General features: G+C 41.6%; 1 protein-coding gene across 9 annotated transcripts in view; it reads left to right on the forward strand.

Annotated features, from left to right (window-relative positions):
* dnaaf11 (dynein axonemal assembly factor 11) overlaps positions 1-15773 on the forward strand; it is an 87524-nt gene that overhangs the window by 8162 nt on the left and 63589 nt on the right. For 6 of the 9 annotated variants that reach the window (XM_078540579.1, XM_078540583.1, XM_078540582.1 and 3 more), the window contains exons 3-5: positions 3003-3101; positions 6927-7099; positions 10356-10519. In XM_078540579.1, coding sequence (XP_078396705.1) covers positions 3003-3101; positions 6927-7099; positions 10356-10519 — 436 coding nt within the window. The remainder of the gene's footprint in view (positions 1-3002; positions 3102-6926; positions 7100-10355; positions 10520-15773) is intronic. The other 3 variants (XM_078540580.1, XM_078540588.1, XM_078540585.1) reach the window with 1 other exon arrangement.

The raw sequence follows: 15773 nt of genomic DNA on the forward strand, positions 1-15773 counted from the left end.
AGATCGGCAACGGTTGCTTCCCCACCACAGCTGCTTCAAGAACAACATGCAGAGCAGATGAGGCTCTGGACATGCATGAAGGGAGGGCCTTTCTTACCAACAGCCAAGCTACATCTTAGCACTTGTTTGAAAGTTCTGGCAATGAGGACTTCTGCAAAATAACTTTGACAGTCTGCTCAGGGAACCACCCAACAAGATCACCATCTTCCTTTCTCTCAGGGCCTGGAGGATGTTACATGTAGATGGAAATTTGTTGAAACTGGATACATACTGCCTTGGGTCATCATGCAGATGATGCCTTCTCTCTCATGTGCACTCTCTTCGTTGTGAAAGTGATGGCTACTTAGAGCACTGCTGTATTTAGATAAAAAAATTGAAGTAACAAAGGTATGGACTAAAAAGTCCAAAGGTGCAATATCCAAAGATATTTGTATCACAACAGTAGGAGGAGTGCTTCCTGCACATGCACAGATGCAGTGTAAGCACCAGTGATTCTCTAAAGCAGGGGTGGGTAATCTACGGCCTGTGGGCCGCATCTGACTCATTGCTCAATTTCATATGGCCTGCAGCAAGATTTCTAAAAATTTAGACCTATGTCAGTAGCGCCTTCAAAATAGCATTTATCATCATAGTTACATATTCACTTTGGATAAAAGCATCGGTTAAATTTAACAATAATAATATTTAACAATATAATATTCAAATTCAGCCATTGCATTAAAACAGCAGGTGAGTTGAGCGTTTCTGTATTCTCTCTGAAAAAAAACTAAATTAAGTTGATTTTTATGTGTGTGGCCCACAACTGATTTTGCCTATGTATGAATGACCCGTGATAAAAAGGTTCCTTAACCCTGCTTTAAAGTGAGAAATGCTTTTAAGTGCCGCTCTGCTTTCTGTCGCTGATATCTTAGGACTGTTTCCTTTGCAACAAAAATTAGTGGATGGCAAAACTTTGCAACTATTCAGAGAGCAACCATTTTAACGTTTGTTCAAATATTTTTAAATAGTTATTCATGGAGTGTATATGAGATGCCTGGGAGTGACAGGTACTGTAGGTACATTTTTCTCTGGCAATTAATTAGTGCCCTTAACTGTGTGGTTTCATCATTCGTATAAATCAATAAAATAAATATTTAAGAAAAAAAACCATCACCCAATGTGGGGCTTGAAACCATGATTCTGGGATTAAGACTCCCATTATCTGCCAATTGAGCTGGCCAAGCTGTGTAGGAACTCCCTGCTCTAAGCCTTTCCAATTTGTTCTCTTTTTCAAGTATTCCATACTTATTTAAAAATATGTCATATAGTGGTTAAAGTTGTTATTTGTAAAATCCTGATAGTATACAAACATTCAATCCTTGAGCCTGTTCCATCATTCAGCTAGGTCATGGCTGATCTGTATCTTAACTTCATTCATCTGTCTGAGCTCCATATCCTTTAATATGCTTTATAGCAAAAATCTATCAATCTCAGATTTAAAATTATTAATTAAGCTAGCATCTAGCGCTTTTTGTAGTTTCACACTTCTATCCTTTTTGTGAAGAAATGTTTCCTAATTTCTCTGCTGATTGGTCTGGCCTAACCAGGGCTTTGTATCACTGTTGCAAAACTAACCCCCATTTATATTCCAGCCCTCTAGGTATTGACCTGGATTTTGTAGGCGTTACCGAACGAATGACCCTAGCTGTTCAATATACTTAACCCTTGCCCACAGACTTCCTTTGGGCTTTTGCACTGTGACTTGCCGTAATTAGAGTGTGAAATTGGGGTGGTGCCCTCTACATGGAAAAAGGGACCTGTGTAAACAGGGCAAACAATGTTGTGTGTCCTCAGTTAATCAGATTGAATAAACCGTACTGAGACAAGTAGGGCAGGATTTTCGTTCTCGAGCCCAGATCCCAACGTTGGGATGAAATAAGGGTTGAGAATCCAGAAATGCTGATGGTGGGACCCCAAAGGGGATTTTGGAGGAGGCTGCCAAGTAAATGGCCGCCTGCAGGAACCCTGTCCAATTAAGGGCAGGTGCAGGCTTCTGATCCTGGAGGCCATTCAGCACTGAAAAGATTGTCAATCCCTCGATCAGTATATAGGAGATACTAGGACACCTCCATTCCTGGTTTCTGGCTACAAATTGGGGGGACATGAAATGGGCCAAAAGGGTTAGGGCCATCAGACAGAAGGAGGGAAGCCCCCCACGGTGTAGGGCACTGCCTTGGTTGCAGTCATTTATTAGCATGTGCGTTACCCATTGAATGGAGCATCCAGCTCCATTGGCTGCCCGGCCTGCTGTGGGAGCCTGCCACCATTTCACAGCCTCCTGGCTCAACAGATACCCTGTAAGCCAGCTGGAAAACCCTGGTGACGACCTCAAGGGGCTTGGCTACCTGTTGCAGATGATTGCGTAACCAGTCCTGCCATCACACTGCTCCCTGCAGAATCCCGCGGAGGGGGGAAAGTGTCACTGAGCCATCCTCCCATTTTTGGGCCTCCCCCATCCTTGCCTGGCTTTAGACCAGCCTTTATGGATCCTTGAAAATTTTGTATCCAGCATCTCATACTTTTAAAAACAAATTTCCAATGTCAGAGAGGTTGTTTGGCATCAATTAGAACCTAACAGGTCATTAAAAACATACTTACACTTTAATGGGCAAGCCCTGACTTTTTCTGGTGTATTTAGTGGTTATCCAGTGGGTAAGTACCACAAATTCACAGCCTTTATGTATTTGAATGCTGAGTCTCTCAGCACGATACTATTAGAGTGAAATATTTGGAGGAGCAGAGCAAAACATACAGCAGCTTTCTGATTTCCGTCTTCAACTGTGCATGTGCACACGTAGAAATTGCTGCCCAATTTACTCCTTAATAACAATGAGTCCTGATAGCTTTACCTTTCTTCTATTGCAAAATCTGGACTATAATAGCTATCATTCCATTAGCCTGTTGAAGTATGTTTCAGTTTGAAATTTGATTGTTGGCTCAGTTGACTGTCTTTATTTTTTGAGGAGGTTTTATTTGTCTTACAGAAAATGTTGGCAGACTGAAAAATCTGGAATACCTTAATCTGGCTTTGAACAACATTGAACGAATAGAAAATTTAGATGGTAAGTTGATCCTAAACTGTATTCACGTACTTATCATTTAATGAATTGCATACCTGAATATCTTAAAAAAACAATTAAAACTGGTCCCTTTTTTTGCTGATCATATTAAATCTGCGTCGTCTGTTTACTGATCCTCCTGCCACTGGAAACAGCTTTTTATTTATTCTTATCAAAACCTTTCAAGATTTTGAACACCACTATCAAATTTATCCTTAACTTTTTCTGTTCTAAGTGTTATGTTCCCAGCTGATGACAAGCCAAATCCCAGGATGGATCCCCGCTTGGTAGATCCTAACTTTTATTTGTTTTAGATATGTGGAGAGTGGCTGCTGAACAGAGTCACAGAAGTTAGCTGATGAACTTTTAACAAAAAAATAAAACATTTATTAAACAAGAAAAGATGAACTATATTACAATACTCCTTCACCTATAAAAGCTACCTTATACTCTAATGTTCACAGTAAGTACACAGTCCATGTAAACCAATAGGCAACCTGTGGTCAGACACACCACAGTCTGAAACCAAATGACAGATGCCACCCCAAACACATACTATGGATCTCTCATCAACTCCCCCCAAACACTTGTTACACTGAGTCAACCGGTCTCACTGAACTGTCTTTCACACGAGGGCTTCCAATTTCCATTCTCGAAGAACTCGCTCTGGAATCTTCTCCCAAACAACACTTTCTTTCACATGCCTTCCACAAGGGTCCACCTTCAGGGTTTCGAACTCTCCTTCTGATATTCTTCTCCCCTGGATTGCCATGTGCATTCAAGTTTTCTTCCACACACTTTCTCTCACTGACTCAGCTGTCAACAAAACACCACTGCTTCACATGCCCACAGTAATGAATTACAGACCTTCAGCTGTCCCCTTGGATTTTCCGGCTTCTTGCTTTAAAACTGCTCCCTGCAGCTTTCTTCTCTTTAAGCTTGAAGCTTGGAGCCTTCCTCTCTGCTCCTTGCTTTCACTTCCATAGAACAGAACCTTTTCCAGATCCCTGTCCTTGCTGTCCTTTGACTAGAATGTCCTCTTGGGACCTTTCCTTTCTGTCTCATTCCTTGGCCTTGAGACCTTTTGGTTCTTTTTGGGAAATATACTCTCTCTACAGTTCCCCCTCCCAGTAGACTGTTTGGTATCTCCCTTGAGATCCAGAACTCACTTGACATTCACTGTTACTTTAACTTTAGAGCAATTCATCCAAGATTCTTAGACTTATTTCCCTCAGCAGCTTGCTAGTATGTCAGCTAGAGAGACTTAAACTGCTCCCTTCAACTTACAGCATAATGACCAACTGAACTCAAACTGTTTTCAGTTCAACAACTTCAGATCATGAACTCTCTCCCCCATCCTCACCCCTTTTTGATCCCCCTTTTTTCAAATATTTTTAAATTTATATATATATTTTTTTTCCATACCTATTTCTATTATTATTATTATTTTTAAAATTTATTTCCATTTATTGTTTTATCCCCACCTTTTAGCCTATTTCGATCTTTTCTCCCACACCGTACCCACCCCACCCCCACTAGAACCATCTGTCACTTGCTCATTCTGCTTTCTACTCTTAATGTCACCATTAGCATGTCCTTTAGCCAGTATCGCCACCATCAATACCCCTTCAACCTTTTGTTTATGACATCTTTTGCAATCTCTCCTTTGCCTCCGACTGTCACTGGCCTTCTATCCAGCTTCACCTGTTCCACCCCCCTTAAACAGTATATATTTCACCACATTTTTACTTCTCTTTAGTTCTGAAGAAGAGTCATACGGACTTGAAACGTTAACTCTGTCTTTCTCTCCACAGATGCTGTCAGACCTGCTGAGTTTTTCCAGCAATTTTTGTTTTTGTTTCAGATTTCCAGCATCCGCAGTATTTTGCTTTTATTTCAGCTTCTATGTGTCTGTGTGGGTGGGGCCTCCCTTTCTGGACCCCTGTTCCTAGTCAACTGTACAGTTTTTTCTACTCTTGTTTGCTTTAACTCTCCTTCAAGTCGTAAAAATCTCATTGGAAGTGCAGGTATACAAATACAAATAGAGCTTTAAACTTGCTGTCTCCACTCAAAACTGAAACTAGATCCCAGGTTTCATTTTTTAACCCACAAATAGAAAAAAAAATGAACTTAAAGATATATCTTGTTCTTAACACACCCAAATACAAATATAATTTAAACTATCCCTATTTCCTAACATAAGGAGAACCAGCTGAATTTCTCTAATCTCTCCATACAACTAAAGTCTAACATTCCAGTCAATCTAGTTTAAAAAAAATGTATTTTTTTATTTTCCCTCCTGACCTGTGCCAAATCAGGGACCTGACCCATTCAGACCTGAATGTGGTGGTCCTAAATTCCATTCTGCCCACTTTTTTCTGATGCACAGTAGACTTGGCTCTTCCACTCTTTGGGCATATTTACCTCTTCTCATCCCTGTAACCGTCTTAGTGACAGATAAACATCAGAAAAAATAGCGGAAATAAATGTTGTAAATGTAAACAGCAGGGAGATAGAAATAGAAGAGGAAGTAAAAATAAAATTGAAAAATTAAGAGAACATAATAAAAAAAGTTGGGGGAAAGAGAAATAGAATTGGAAGAGAAGAGTGAAAGAGAAACAAGTGAGGGAGGAAAGAGTTTTTCTTTGCAGACTTATGAATACCAATATCCAAATCTAAAAGAATGCAAGAGTCTATGAGAATTATTTTTGATGCTTCCCCAAAGAAAATTGAGAGTGGTCAGAAAACATATGAACAGTACTGATTGAACCAATAACTGTACATGCATGTATAATTGAATATCGGTCTCAATATAATTTTAATGTTATTTCAGCAGATTTGTGGCTGCTTGGTAGAGATGGATGACCAAAGTGCAAGATGGAGCTAGTTGAGCATGGGATAGAGAGATTCTCTGTTTTAGAAGTAGGTGGTTCTTAGAATCATACAAGCAGAGAAGGAAACCTTTTGGCCCATCATGTTGGTACTAGCTCTTCAGAGGAGTTATTCTGGTCCCCTACAATGACACAAAAGCAAAATACTGTGGACACTGGAAATCTGAAAAACAGAGAATACTGGGAATGTTCAGGAGGTCTAGCAGCATCTGTGGAGAGAGAAACAGAGTTAACGCCTCAGGTCTGTGACCTTTCTTCGGAACTGGGATGTCAGAAATGGAATAGGTTTTGAACAAGTGAAAGTGGGGAGGGTGGGGAAAAACATAAGGGAAGGTCTGTGAAGGATAACAGAGATTAAATAACAAATGGTTTCATGCCGCAAGGCCAAAAGGAGTGGTAATGGGACAAGTAAAGAAACAAAAGGTTTGTCTAGAGGAGGTTTGAATGGCAGGATCATAAATAGCTGCTGCTGGAAAGAGAAACAAGAGAAGAAAAAACCTCAGCTATGAACAGGAGACAATGAGGTTATGATCTAAAATTGTTGAACTTGATGTTGAGTCCACAAAGCTATAATGTGCCCAGTTGAAAGATAACATTCTGCTCCTTGAGCTTACAATGAGTTTCATTGGAACACTGCAGTAGGCCGAGGATGGAAAGGTCAGAGTGGAAACAAGGTGGAGTATTAAAATGCCACAACCACCTCAAGGACAATTAGGGATGGGCAATAAATACTGGCCTTGTCTGTGAAGCCCTAGTCCCATGAATAAATGAAAAAAAACACTCTTGTGGCTTATTTATAACAGTAGTGCATTTTACTTTTAGTACATTTATTCTATTTAATATTTTTACCAGAAGCCTCAATTTTAAAAAAATGAAAACTTCTTGACTAAGTCTCTCATATTCTCCAAATGTGATATTATTTCCCCTTCCTTGACAGGTTGTGAGTTTTTGAAGAAACTTGACCTCACAGTTAACTTTGTGGGTGAACTGACTAGTGTGGAGTCACTCAAACATAATGTTCACCTGCATGAGCTTTTTCTGGTTGGAAACCCCTGCTGTGAGTTTGACGGTTACAGGAAGTTTGTGATTGCTACACTACCACAGCTGAAGGTTAGGAGTTCATTGTCTAACAGCAAAGGCTGGTATTCTAAATTTCCGTATGTAGTAACATTTTGATTACCATTTATGGTCTATGTGAAGGATTAGGATTCTTTAATGTGCATCAGGTCTGGAAGTGAGAGGTTTTAAAAGTGCATATATATGGTAATAGGTGGTTTATCATTTGTGAAATTGTGTTTCATTAAAGCAGTTAAACTGTCTGTGAAACATGAGAGGGTTATAGATATCCACAGAACAATGAGATCGAATTATTTTGTTTAAGCTGTTTAACTGACGTGTTAGATAACCTATATGGTACTTTGGTTTTATTATCAACACTGTTCAACAGTACTATGTAAGCATGGAATCATACAGTTTGGAAGGATGTCATTCAGCATCCTGCCTGTACCAGCCCTTTCAAAGAGCGAGCTAATCAGGCCCACACCAATGTTCTCTCCCTGTAGCTCTTCAAATTTCACTTATCATAAGGGGTTGGCCATTATAGGGAACTATCTTCTGGTCAATTTTCCTTTGGGTTGGGGGGGTTGTGGGTGTAGACAAGTGATTTTTTTCCCCCTGTTTAAAAGGCTCAACATCAGATTATGGGCCCAGTTCTTCCCCCATTACCTCATATTGGTCTCCTGCTGCAGAGGTATTCTTAAAACTGACTTTTGTTATAAATTTTAGGCACCTTCTGGGCTCAAAGAGATCTACACTTGGAGAGGCAGGGATTAATCAAGGACAGTCAGTATGCTTTTGTTAAGGGGAGGTCATGTCTGACCAATTTGATTGAATTTTTCGAAGAGGTGACCAGGTGTGTAGATGAGGACAATGCATTTGACATAGTCTACTTGAACTTCAGCAAGGCTTTTGATAAGGCCCCACATGGGAGACTGATAACCAATCTAAGAGCCCATGGGAATCCAAGGCAATTTGGTAAATTGGATTCAAAATTGGCTGAGTGGCATGAAGCAGAGGGTGATGGTCGAGGGGTGTTTTTGTGACTGGATGCCTGTGTCCAGTGGGGTTTCACAGGGATTGGTGTTGGGTCCCTTGCTGTTTGTGGTATATATAAACGATTTAGACTTGAATGGAGGAGGGTTGATCAGTAAGTTCGCGAATGACACGAAAATTGGTTGGGTGGTAAATAGTGAGGAGGATAGCCGTAGATTACAGGAGGATATAGACAGGCTGGTCAGTGGCAAATGGAATTTAATCCGCTTAATTGTGAGGTGATACACTTGGGCAGGACAAACAAGGCACAGGAAAACACGATGAATGGTAGGATCCTGGGAAGCACCGAGGATCAGAGGGACCTTGGTGTGCATGTCCACCGGTCCCTTAAGGTAGCGGGACAGGTAGATAAGGTGGTTAAGAAGGCATATGGGACACTTGCCTTTATTAGCCGAGGTATGGAATATAAGAGCAGGAGGTTATGCTGGAACTGTATAAAACACTGGTTAGGCCACAGCTAGCGTATTGTATGCGGTTCTGAAATCCGCATTATAGGAAGGATGTGATTGCATCAGAGAGAATGCAGAAGAGATTTACCAGGATGTTGCCTGGGCTGGAGAGTTTTAGTTATGAGGAGAGATTGGATAGACTGGGGTTATTTACCTTGGAGCAGAGGAGATTGAGGGGGGACATGATTGAGGTGTATAAAATTATGAGGGGCATAGATAGGGTAGACAGGAAGGAACTTTTCCCCTTGGTGGAGGGATCAATAACTAGGGGGCATAGATTTAAAGTAAGGGGCAGGAGGTTTAGAGGGGATGTGAGGAAGAATTTTTCCACCCAGAGGGTCGTGGGAATCTGGAACTCTCTGGCTGAAAGGGTGGTAGAGGCAGAAACCCTCAGAACATTTAAGAAGTATTTGGATGTGCACTTGCGATGCCATGGCATAGAAGGCTATGGGCCTAGTGCTGGAAAATGGGATTAGAATAGTTGTTACTTGTTTGACCGGCGTAGACACGATGGGCCGAAGGGCCTTTTTCTGTGCTGTAGACCTCCGTGACCTTGGTGTGGTCACACATTCAAGGAGTGGAAGGATTTCCTGTTTGAGGTTTCAGGTTGATGACTTGGTGCCCTTATAGTGATGTGGGTACAGTTGATAGCCCCCTGGTACTTGAAGGAAGCCTGCTAATTCGACAAACCCCTTGGCCCTCTGTGTTTCTGCTGCCACATCAAAAGAGAAGTTAATCTGTTCCTCCATTTGAGCAAAGAGGGCATTTGTGACTGCCTTGATGCAGCTGATGTGAGATGCTGCAGATGTCTATGGCTGAACCCTGGAAAGGGCTGGCTGCATAAAAATTCGGAGCTATTGTGACCTTTAGTACCACTGGCAGGCTGTGTGGATTGGCAGACTGTGGTGCAAGATCTTGTTAGACCATGGCACTTCTGTCGCTGACCAATTCTTGGGTTATCCATTGGTTCTCACTCATATCCAGATATGACCTCCACAATCGGTAGACCCTTACCCCAGGGTAAAACCTGGTTTCTTCTCCTCCAGCCTGGTGCAAGCTGCGCTGCCTCTATCTAACTCCTGGCCTTGTCCCCTCTCTCTGGCCGCACATTGCTCACGTTCACATGCCTCTATGGCATGAATGTGTGAAGGTCCCATCCTCATTTTGCTGCAGCTTTGCCACGATGCTCAGTCTTCCCTTTTCTGGCAAACTCCTCCCTCTCACCTGGGTGCCTGAATCATGAGGGGCAAAAATATCTTCCCTTCCAAGGCCACAGGCCCTGCCCTCCACACACCTGTGATATAATTTGTAGAAGTTCTGTGGCACTTGATTACATTTTTTAAAACGATCCAAAAGGGTACCTGACCCCTCTAAAGATCTTTTCCTCAAATATGTAAATCCCACGAGTCGTTTCAGAAATCTGGCTGACAAAGATTTCTTCTAACTGAAGACAGCTGCATTTTCAAATGTGCCGTTGCCTCTGTGAACTCCGCATGTAGAAAATAAGTTGCACCTGCACTTTCCATCCCCCGCCCCCACCGACAACACAAAAAAAATGTGGCGAAAATGGTGCGTACCAGGTTCAGGCTAGGAATTCCATTCCAGAATGTGGCTCCGGAGCCATTATGGTTAAGACGTGGAGCCCTTCCGTCATTGCAAAGGAGATACTTGCCAAATGCTGATAATGTAGCATTTCCTCTGACACAATTTGATTGCTGTTGCTGGGTTTTACACATTTACAGAAACGATAATCATGACTTAAGTTTTGGGGTTTACGACCACTCTTGTTACTTCTTGGTCTGCAGTCGTTAGATGGAAAAGAAATCACTCGTTCTGAGCAGATCCAGGCACTGCAGGATTATCCAGTAGTACAACAACGAGTTGTAGAGCAACAGCAGGCTTACATCTTGAAACGAGCAAAGGAAAAACATGCATTGCAGAAGAATTTAGAAGAGAAAGAGAATAATAAGTAAGTTGGAAAAAAAGAAGCAAAATCCTCGCTTTGATGCACAGTGCTGTACTGAAACCAATAGCACCATGTGTGTGAAACAATATTAGCATTTTTATGAAAGAAGTTTGCTTTTTTGTTTGAATCAATGTACTATTTAATACCATAACATAGGGCAGAATTTTGCCCTTGATGGGCTGGCAGGCCCCACCGGCTCGGCAGCAGGCAGGCAGCCAATTGCCGCCGCCAAAACAGGCCCCGCTGCCATTTTAAGTGGGCGGGCCAAATAAGGTCCGCCAGCGGGCCGCCCAACGGGCGGGGGTGGGAGGGTGGGGGTGGGGTTCCCCAACTGTCAGAGTGCACTCTTTTGCGCATGCTCATGAAAGAGCACAAATCTCCCTGAGGCAAAGTGCTGCCTCAGGGAGATCGCTAAAAGGCTGGCAAATATAAAAAATAGAACAATAAAAAATTAATTAACATGTCCCCCTCATGTGAAAATGTCACACGAGATGGGATATGTTAATGAAATAAACAAAAACTTTATTAAACTTTTTTAAAACCACTATCAAACCTCATCCCACCAGTGGATGAGGTTTGTAAAAAAAAATCACCTACCTGCCTGCCCGTTGGGCCCGTGCGCCGAGCCGAAGTTCACACGGGCCCCTCAAAATCGTCGATGATTGGCAAGTTAAGGGCCTTAACGAGGCCTTTAATTAATTGCCGACACGCGTCCCGCTGCATAGCGCACCCGGCGACCGAAATATCGCAATGCCGTGCGCTGACGTGGGGACTCCGGCATCCGCATGCCAGCCAGAAGATTTTGCCCATAGAATCATACAGCACAAAGGGTAACCATTCGTGCCTGTGCTGGTTCTTGGAAGGGACTATACAATTGGTCACACTCAGTTGCTCTTCTTCCAAAGGCCTGCAAAATTTCCCCTTTCAAGTATTTATCCAATTTTCTTTTGAACATTATTACACTTGCTTCCACCATGGTTTTGGCAGTGTAGACCATAACAACTTTCCCCTCATGTCGTCTCTGGTTCTTTTGTCAGTTACCTTAAATCTGTCACCTAGTTACCGAACTGTCTGGAAACAGTTTCTCCTTATTTACGTTTTTAAAAACTTTCATGATTTTGAGTACCTCTATCAAATCTCCCCTAAACCTATCTGATCTAAGGAGAAAAACACCAGTTTCGCTAGTGTCTCCACGTAACTGGCCATTCTTACCCTTGTACCATTCTCATAATTCACCTAGGCACCTTCTCTGAGACTTTCTCTCCTTCCTAAAGTGTGGTGCCCAGAATTGGCCACAATACTCCAGCTTGGACCTAACTTGTGTTTTATAAACATTTAGCATCAAGTCCTCCTCTATTTATACATCCAAGAATCCCTTATGTCTTTTTAAAAGCCTTCTTAACTTGTCCTGTCACCTTCAAGGATTTGCGTATGTGCACTCTCAAGTGTCTCTATCCTTGCACCCTTTGAAAATTATACCATTTTGATTTTATCGCCTGTCCTCACCTCTTGTACTAAAATGAATCATTTCACACTATTGGTGTTAAATTTCATCTGTCATGTTTCTGCCCATTTCACAAGTATGTTTATGTTCTCCTGAAGTCTGTTCGTGTTCCCTTCATTATTTACTACATTTGAGTTTCATGTTATCTGCAAACTTTGAAATTATGCCCGGTATACTCAAGGTCAGGCCAAGAATATAATGAAAATAATTCTCACCAGCGATTTTTCTCGAGTTTTAAATCTGCTCATGCATCCTTCGATCTTTTACCTGACAGCTTACACAATGAAGTGGTCCCAATACTGACCACTGGGGACTACCAGTGCACACTTCCCTCCAGTCTATAAACAACCATTCACCATAACTTGCTGCTTAATGTCCCTTAGTTAATTATTTATACATGCGGTCACTATTGTTTAATCCCATGAGCTTCAATTTTGCTAACAAGTCTATCTAGTGGTACTTTATATAAAAGACCATTTACACAACATTAATTGCACTACCTTCAGCAATCCTCTCCGTTATTTCACCGTAGAACTCAATCTAGTTAGCCTTTAATAAATCTGTACTGGCTTTTATTTATTAATCATATTTTTCCAAGTGTTATTTAATTTTGACCTGGATTATTGCCTCTAAGAATTGCCCCACAATAGACTAGCCTTTAGTTACTGAGTTTAGGGTTGTAATATTTGCAATGCTCCAGTCATCTGGTATCACCCCATATCTAAGGAGAATTTGAAGCTTTGTCCACAAACCTCCACAACTTCCACCCTTACGTCCCATAGTCACCTAGGATGCATGAAATCTGGACCAGCTGACTTTCCTACTTTGAACATTGCCAACCTTTTAAGTAACTCCTCTTTGTCTATTTGTATACTATCTAATTTCTCTTCTACCTCCTTTACTGTGACATTAGCAGCATCCTCTTCTTAAAACACTCTTTTAGTATTTCTGTCATGCCCTCTGTCTCTACAACATCTAATTTTTGGTAGCTACCTGGCCCAGCTTTCCTTTGACTATCTTTTTATTATTTATGTGTTTGGGTTCTCTTTTATGTTATCTAATAATCTTTTTCATACACTTTTTTTGCTCCATTCTACTTCCTTTTTCATTTTAAGCTATGTCCTCTACGAAGGCCTCACATTGCTCATTGACTGTTTTACTTACAAATATTTGATTGCAGTCCACCTGGGCCAGATCCCTTTTCCACTCACTGAACTTGACTCTCCTCCAGTTAAGTAGTTTTACGTTTGATTGTTTTTCTTTTCCTTTTCTATTTTAAAAATAGGCTTTAATGAGAAATGGCACTCTTTTGTACAAATTCAAGAACATAGTAATAGATTTATAATCTAACGTTGTAAGCAATCCCTCTGAGCTGCACAGCCGCATGATAATCCAACAGTCTGCACAGGCTGTGCACAAGTCAGCTCTTTTAAATCATCAAAGGGGCCATAGCACTTAAATTACCTGTGCGCTTCAAAAAATATTAGAAGGAACAATTGGTATGAGTCTGCATTATGCACTGAATAAGAGAATTTTTCTTGCCTTTGTTGGACTTCTTCCAGATCTTAGTTGACTTGTATTAGTGAATCTTTCCCTTTCAGAAGTGTTGTGAGAACGGTAGAAGAGATGGTATTCAATGCACGTTAGGAGACATTCTGATGACACACTGATTGTCAAATGATATTGAAAGAGGAAGTGTGAAGTGAAAGTAATTGGAAAGGGTAGAAAGTTGGAAATCAACTGGTTTATTCATTGAGTACATATAAGTGTCTATAAAGTCTGTCACTGAAATAAACATTTTGAGAAGAGATTAATATTGATTCTTGGCTTATGGTTTAAGTCCCACTTCACGCTTGAGCACAAAAATTAAGATTGTCACTCCAGTGCATTACTGATGCTAAACTGAGGCCACATCTGCCTGCTTGGGTAGATGTAAAAGATTCTATGGCATTATTTTGTACAAGAGCAGGGGAGTTATCCCTGGTATCCTGGTCAATATGTATTCCTCAAACAGCATCACAAAAAATAGATTATCTGGTCATTATCCCATTGCTGTTTTTGGAGTTTGCTGAGTGCAAATTGGCTGCCTTATTTCCTCCAATACAGCAGTAACTACACTTCAAAGTATTGACTATAAATGTAAAGGCACCTATGCTTGATTGCTACCCAATAGCTTTTATAGGAAGTATATTTTTGTGAACACCCAGTGAGTATGAATTCAGACTTGATTATGGTAACTAATAGCTTGCTTGTATTTATTGTTGCACAAGGGAAGTGGCCTCTTGGGGAGGTACCAGAAGCCAACTTCCACCTATTGGAAGGTAATGGACTAAAATTGGAGAAGGAAGTATTTTATATCTACAAAAAAGCACGGTTCTTACCACTGACAAAATCTTCAATATATCAAAAAGCCTGTCTGTGCTGCAGTATAACAAAAAGCCCATGTCTGCATATTGATGGCCAATTTAGTAGGCTACAGAGTATAAATTTCTTGGGATGCTACTGTCACTAGCAGGGCCAGCACTTCCCTAATTGCCCTTGTGAAGGTGCTGGTGAGCTGCCTTCCTGAACCACTGCATACCACAGTGGTGTTAGGGAGTGAGTTACAGGATTTTGACCCAGAGACATTGTAGGGGTAATGATATATTTCCAAGTTAGGATGATGTGTGACTTGGAGGGGAACTTGAAGGTGATGATGTTCCCATGCACTTGTTGACTTTGTTCTTCTTGGTGGCATAGGAATGTGGGTTTAGAAGGTGCTGTTGAAAGAGACTTGGTTAGTATATGGTACATAATGTTGCCACAATACGCTGGTGGTGGAGACGGTGAATGGGGAGGCAGTTAAGCAGGCTATTTTGTCCTGAACTTGTGACTTGTAGTTGATGAACAGGCTAAGGGGGGTCAGGAGGCATGTTACTTGCTGCAGAATTCCCAACCTCTGACCTGCACTTGTAGCCACAACACTGTCTGGTCCAGATAAGTTTCTGGTTAATGACAACCCCCAGATTGGTGGGGGATTCAAGGATGGTAATGTCATCGAATGCCAGGGGAAGATTCCTTCTTGGAGATGGCGATTGCTATATATTATATAAAGGTCACTTTGCACAGTGTCACACCTACTGGCCCTATGTTAATTAGATGCCCTCCCTTCACCCCACATATTCTGACAAGATCAGTGCTGGAGGGCACTTTCAGCTAAGGATTTCCCTTCCTTGTGGTGGCTTGGCCTTGGACTGTGTTCCTTTTCAGCACTTCATTTCTCATCTCTTCTCCGCCCTCCTGGAATCATTATAGTATCTTCCTTTACTTGCATTCTATTCCGGCAGCCTCAACATTCATCATTTCCACCACCCTTAACACGATCCTATTACCAAGCACCTCTGCCACTTCTACCTTTTAGTATCCTGAATGGATTCCTCCCATGTGACGTTCTGGTCCATTTCTCCAGCATCCCTAACACCTGTTCTCAATTCCCATGCAAGTGGAGAAGATGTAACATTTACCTTTTCACTTTTTCCTGTACCACCATACCTGCCCAAATATTCCTTTCGGGTGAGACAGTGGTTTACTTCAACTTCTTCCAAGCTAGTGTGTCCACTGCTCAAAATGCAGTCTCCTCCACAGCAGGAAGAGAAAATGCAGGCTCTGATTGCTTTGCTAAACATCTCCCACCTGCCAGTGTGACCCTGATCTTCCAGACACTTGCCACTTTATTTTTCCATCCCACTTGTGCCCTCACCTTGGCCTTCTACA

Source organism: Cetorhinus maximus, chromosome 4, assembly GCF_964194155.1.
Source record: "Cetorhinus maximus chromosome 4, sCetMax3.hap1.1, whole genome shotgun sequence".
Classification (NCBI taxonomy): domain Eukaryota; kingdom Metazoa; phylum Chordata; class Chondrichthyes; order Lamniformes; family Cetorhinidae; genus Cetorhinus; species Cetorhinus maximus.